The sequence below is a fragment of the Triticum urartu genome, chromosome 1A, assembly GCF_056163025.1.
Source record: "Triticum urartu cultivar PI428250 chromosome 1A, HENAU_Tu73, whole genome shotgun sequence".
Lineage (NCBI taxonomy): Eukaryota > Viridiplantae > Streptophyta > Magnoliopsida > Poales > Poaceae > Triticum > Triticum urartu.
This window is the reverse complement of record NC_141873.1, coordinates 526,903,591-526,909,788: the sequence shown is the minus strand read 5'-3', so window position 1 is coordinate 526,909,788 and position 6,198 is coordinate 526,903,591. Positions and strand designations below refer to the sequence as shown.

Here is a 6,198-nt window from a genome sequence, read left to right as displayed (position 1 = left end):
ACGCCCAACTCTCCCTCCCCCAGTACGCCGCCGACAACCACGCGGCTTGGGCGGCGTATTTCGAGCGCCGCCAGCAGCAGCGCTTGGCGTCCACCAATGGCGCATCGGTGGTCGGCGGTCGGCAGAACAGCGAGGGGCGCCATCTGTGCTGGGGCGTCCCCGGCCGCACACTCGAGGGCGTGCTGACGTACCTCGAGGGCGGCAACGACCCACCGTTGGCGTACCCGGCGAGGGCGGCCGCCCCGGCGCAGCACCGACGCGCCGGGCCATGGGCGCCAAGGAGGTTCGGGTCCTCCTCCTCTTCTTCCTCCTCCCGATTTTCATCACACTCCTCCGGCACTCCGGCCCTGCTCGGCGTCAAGGCCGAGCCCGTGGCGGAGACGCCGCTCGGCCGACGCACTCGCAGCGCCGGCATCGTCATCAACGAGGGCGGCCGGCACGCCTACTCGTCGGTTCCTCCTCCGCGCTTCGTCAAGCCAAAGACGGAGCCGGGGCTCGCGCCGGTGAAGAAGGAGCCGGCCGCGCCGGTGAGGACGGAGCTCGACGACGACGACGCGGCCCTGGAATGGGCGCGCAGGGACTCCATAGCGATGGAGAAGGAGCGCCTGGAGAAGGCGAAGGAGCGCCAGCGCGCCGCCCTGCTTCGCTTCGCGGAGCATCGACGCGGCCGCGACGAAGGCGGAGTCGTCGTCCTCTGCGACAGCGACGACGACGACGACGATGCGCCGCCACCAGTCCGCCATGGCGACGCCGGGCAGGGGTCCAGCAGGGGCGCCCGCGTCAAGGAGGAGAAGGCCGACGACGACGATGGCGGCGACTTCAGACAGTTTTTCCTTTAGATTAGTTTATGTATATGTGCTATGTAATGAAAATCCGCGAACTTCGCCGAAATGTGCCGAAATTTATCATGTTTGGCCGAAATTTATCGTGTTTGGCTGATTTTTATCGTGTTTAAGCCGAACTTCGCCGAACTTCTTTTATTTTAAAATGTGCCTGGGGGCGGCCCTGGGGCCGGCGGTTGGGGACCAACGGACGAGACTTGCCTGCTCCCTCGTCGTGTGCCCATCTGTGCTTCCGTCTACGTGGCTTGATTTGATTGGAACAAAATAAGCCCCGGTACCACCCCGTTAAAATCAGAGGGGGGAGATGATTAGATTAGAAAGAAAAAAAGAAAAAAAAGTCCTAAGATGAAGTGGAAGCACAGAGAGGAAACAAACAAGCCGAATCTGGGGTCAACTCACTCCCAGGCCCAATTTTTGCGGCGACTCACTCCTAGACGGCGATTTTAGACGCCCCTGAAGGACCAACGGCTGGAGATGCCCTAACGACCCGATCCGCCCCGCGCCGCGCTCCTTTTTGCCCGGCCAAAAGTCTAGTCTAGGATGGAGGCGGCGCGGCGCCGCGGCGAGTGCCATGCCGCATCGTATCAGCGCGCACCAACCAACCAACCCGGAAGAAACGCGCCCGTGGGCCTGCGCGGCCGACTCGCACCACCACACCCACCGGATCCCCAGCTCACGTCTACACGCCGGTGCGCGCCCGAACCCGATCGACGGCGCGCGCATGCGGCCATCCACGACCACTGGGGCGACTGGCGGGCTCGAACACGAGCACGGAGATTGCGCTGGACCACGCGTTCACGCGGCACGGCGGGCGCACCGGCCGTGGCGTCCTCGCCGTATGCGCTAACTGCACGCCGGCGCCCGGTGGTGACCACGGGCCACTGACTGGACGAACGTATACGCGTGCCCCAAGTCCACTCTTGTGTACCACGCACGCACGCCACGCGACATCACGTCTCCGGCCGGCCACAAAGTCCACCCTCGTGGCCTGTCCTGTAGCACCAATTTGCGGCTGTGGCTGCGGGGGCGTGCCCAACGCATCACACGCATTTCTCGCGCCGATCACTGTTCCGCTCAGCACGTTGCGTGACCAAACCAAATCGGGACGAGAGGCGGTTGCCTCTTGGAGGCTCTCCGTGTGTGTGCGCTGCGTGTGTTTCGTTCCGTCATGGCCAGTGGCGAATCTACGGAGTAAATGTAGGGTAGGCTCAATTATAATTATGCCATTGAGATGGGCTGGGAAACAGCAGTTTTGCTATGCTGGGGTCTAATCTTTAGTATAAAAAAGAAATTATTCTTGTTGGAGGGCAGGCTTAAGCCTGTTAAAGCATGCCTAGTAGATTCGCCCCTGGTCATGGCCGCTGCATGTAGGCCGGCACTACCTAGGTGCATTATATGCGACGGATCCGAGCCCATCATCATCAACACCAAAATTCCACAGTTTGTTTTCAGGTACGGCGGCTGATTCTAATCCCGGCCTCTCTCCATCTTGCATCCACCGCAGGTCCACTCGCAATCATCATCAGTGGCAGACTGAACCGCTTCTTCAAGATAAACTTAGGCATCTTCCAAAAGGAAAAAAGAGCAGTAATCAAAGAGGAAACGTGATCGATCGTGTTCCCAAAGAAAAAAAAAAGAAAAGAAAAGAGGACGGAGCGGATTCTCCCAGCGCCGACGCCGACGCCGGGGTTGGCCGCTTCTCAGAAGAAAACATGGCTTATCCGAGGCCATCGCATCGTCTGTCGACCAACACCACCATGAGTCCATCACCCGACAGCAACAGCTTGGACACGCGCCGATAATAATAAGCCAATAAACAAGCGCATCCATCACATCACACATTACATCAAATCGCATGCCATCCCCTACCCCACTGAATCGCCCGGATAGGCGTGCCCAGCTCTCACCTGCCCCCCATCCACCCTGTTTCACACACAGGCACGCAGAGCACAGAGCAGAGGCACAGCAAACACACGCACGCAACGCAAGAGAAAAAACAAAGATAAAGAAGGCAAAACGGAATGCATCTATCACATGCTTGCAGAGAACAACATGTAGCTTGCGAGGCAAACAAATATACACGTACAGTACATATCAAGAATACTGTAGTGCCGCCGTGGCATGATAGAAAGAAGAGAGCTACTGTATATAATAGGGGCCGCCCTTGCCCTGTACAAGGGACATCACCATTCACCACACCAGCACTAGCACAAAAGGGCGGAAAGGGCACCGGCCAGCTCGAGCAACCACAACGAGCCGCCGACGCCGACGCCGACGCCGTCCGTGGTCTCGCCATTACTTCCTCGAGCTCTCCATCCCGGCCGCGGCCAGGACTCCTCCGGTTGCAGCCCTGCTGCAGCTGTCCGACCCCCGTCTCCGGTGCGGCACGGTGAGTTCTTCTTGCCCCGTGAAATCCTCCTCCTGCTACACATGAAAAGTTGCCAGGTTGAGCAGTGCACCCATGAAATTACTCTTCCTGCTTTCTCTGTTCCACACCACAACACGTTTGTTTGTTCGTCTGACGCTTTCCTCTCACAGTCTAGATCCAGTCCAATGGAACAAGGCACCCGTCCCCGGCTGCTGAACCTCATCCCGGATGACAAGGGGTGGCAGGCGAGGGAAGCTCAAGCAGGCCACCGAGGAACAAGGCCACCATTCGACGCCGAGCACGAGCACGAGCACGAGGAGGACAAGGAGCTGGACCTCAAGCTCGGCCTCCCCGGAGTCCAGCACCAAGGAGAGAGCTGCTCGGCGGTCTCCCTGGCGCGCTTCGCCACGCATTCATGCCTCACCAGCACCACCACCGGCGCCAAGAGAGGCTTCTTCGACGCCGTTGGGGCCAAACCACAAGGTACTGTACATACATACATCACGCCAAGTGATGAAGACATGTGGCTTTTCTTTTGTAGTACGTACACTTCAGTTGAGCTTGCGTTGTTCTTCCTTTTTTTTTATATGTTTCTTCTCTTCTGTGTCTGAAGGTTATGATCGGAGGCAGCAAGAGGACAGGGAAGGACGTGCACCTGTGCACAGCAGTAGAGACCCCCCGGGGAGGTACGCCGATCGATGGACTGAACCTATAATTGTTCATGCTTGTCATCATGTATGCATGGGTGGCTACATATTTGATATATCGTGAAAATTTTACTTCTATGGGGTCTTCGATTTTTCGGTTCTGGGTTCCTGTTTACCGAACCAGAGGAAATACAATCAAAATTTGGGGCACGGAGTTTGGCTCGTCCCTTTGAGTTAGAATGAGAGCATAGTAGACAATGTCGCCACTTGAAGAAGTAACCTTTACTTTATCCATTTAAAACTAGTGTTACTTTGCTAAAAGTAGGATGTCTTTTAATCAACTTTGCAGTTACTTTATGTCACTAGTTGTAATTTTACTATGGCTTGGGGGGGGGGGGGGGGGGGGGTGAAAGCAGGGCAACAGTGTACTACTGTTCGAATGATGACCATTGTAAAAAAAGCATTTGCATATAAACTCACCTGGCCTGTAAAGAAAATAGAAACTAAACGCTGCTGTAATGTGATGCAGAGCTGCTGTTGTTCCGGTAGTCGGCTGGCCTCCAGTCCGATCCTTCAGGAGAAACCTCACAAATGGAACTTCATCTAAGCAACAATCCCCTGAGCGACAAAACGTCGAGGCCACCGACAGAGCGAAGCCGGTCTGCAAGAAGAAACCGCTCATCAAGATCAACATGGATGGAATACCTATTGGAAGAAAAGTAGACCTCGCATCATGTGACAACTACCATAAGCTGTCGAGTGCCGTCGAAGAGTTGTTCCGAGGCTTTCTTGAAGGTACAACAAATTTGAATTAATAACTAGCCCAGAATAAACAAAAACTGCAAATCATTTTGAGTAGTCAGATAATGGTATCTTACAAAAAAGGCATGAATTTTCCTCTGCACTTGGTTGTTTCTGCAGCCCAGCAGGATTTATCTTGTGATGAAAGCGGAGTGCGAGGAGCAGAAGAGAAATTATTTTCAGGGTTGCTGGATGGAACCGGTGAATACGCTCTAGTGTACGAAGATGACGAAGGGGACAGGATGCTGGTCGGGGACATACCATGGAGGTTTGTTCTTCTAACTGAGCTATTGTCAAAGTTATTTCACAAATTTATCGGAGAAGATCAACCCAAGAACATACGTTGCCTAATGAAATGCTCTTAACTCTCTGCAGTGTGTTTGTTTCGACTGCGAAGAGACTGAGGGTCATGAGGAGGTCAGAGCTTCCCCAACGCATGGTAAGTGTAGTGCCACCGGAGACTCTGCCTGTTGTGTGGGCTTTATTAATTTAAAGCCGGACGCTTCTAGCGTCTTTGTTCTAAAATAAAGTGTAGTGCCACCTCAACTTGTCTGGTTTTCATTTTGGGCATTTACAAGACTGCTAGTCACCGGTTATATATAGATCAAACCGATAAGTTTTATATCTTCTTTAAAACCATGCTACACTTCATTTCCTCAAACCCAGATTTCCCTCATTTCCTTCAATTCTCTTTTCAGACTGGAGCTAACTCAACGAAAGTAGCAGATTGCTGAAAATGAGGGTGCATGCATTTCCATGGCACAGACCGCAGTTCATCACATTTTTGGAGATCGCACGTCTTTAGCTCATAGTGATGAATCTAAAAAGGAGGAAAAAAACATCTCGTAGTTGCAGCTACAGTGGGCACACTGCATATCTTGTAAATTACCCTACTCTTTGTTTGAATGTAGTGTTGGTCATTGCAATAGTACATGTTGTAGGTTTATTAAAAAACGTCGCGCCGAAAGTGCCGTGTTCGACGTGTTGCGACCGTTCTCTACTTAACTGCACTCAGTGCATGATGCAAACCTAATGATTAAGATCACAGTGGTGCACGACTTATCGAGTTGTTAGCCGTTGTGAACACAAAAGGGCAATGTTCTGCTGGTGGCTCGTCAATTATGGAGGCTCGAGCAGGAACATCTCGTCAGTGTTAGGGTGTCAACTGTCAAGTTATCCACTTCCTGATCTATAGTAACCGCTCCCTTATCACAAGAAACTACCCATCGATATGCCTACATACGGCTCACTTGCTCTGTGGGGGTGTTGGGTACCAAATCACCATCTTGTCATACAAGTTGCCTCGCTGGGACAAAACTAACCACATACTACTAACTTTTCGTCGTGGTTAGCTTTACGGGTTATCGATAAAATCGACAATGTGTTTGTTATCCTTGGTTCCTTGCACACTGACCATGCCCCCATTGCTTTCTCCGACAACAATAGTTGCCAAACATGGCGAGATAGATGAGGCCTTTCTGGGGAATGCGCATAATACGAGTTGCTCTCAAAAGGCACAAAAATGGCATCGATCCACTCC

At 53.2% G+C, this 6,198-nt stretch overlaps 1 protein-coding gene across 2 annotated transcripts; it reads left to right on the top strand.

Annotated features, from left to right (window-relative positions):
• The first annotated feature begins 2,848 nt into the window (after nt 1-2,848).
• LOC125525369 (auxin-responsive protein IAA18) lies at nt 2,849-5,718 on the top strand. 2 transcript variants are annotated; one of them, XM_048690371.2, is made up of 7 exons: nt 2,849-3,231; nt 3,386-3,693; nt 3,824-3,896; nt 4,387-4,652; nt 4,779-4,926; nt 5,034-5,097; nt 5,357-5,718. In XM_048690371.2, the coding sequence occupies exons 1-7, from the start codon at nt 2,864-2,866 to the stop codon at nt 5,390-5,392; spliced, it is 1,263 nt and encodes a 420-aa protein (XP_048546328.2). In that variant the 5' UTR covers nt 2,849-2,863; the 3' UTR covers nt 5,393-5,718. The 2 variants fall into 2 exon arrangements, with proteins under 2 accessions (XP_048546328.2, XP_048546334.2); XM_048690377.2 differs by having other exon boundaries at nt 3,027-3,231; nt 3,381-3,693.
• Nucleotides 5,719-6,198: the final 480 nt, after the last annotated feature.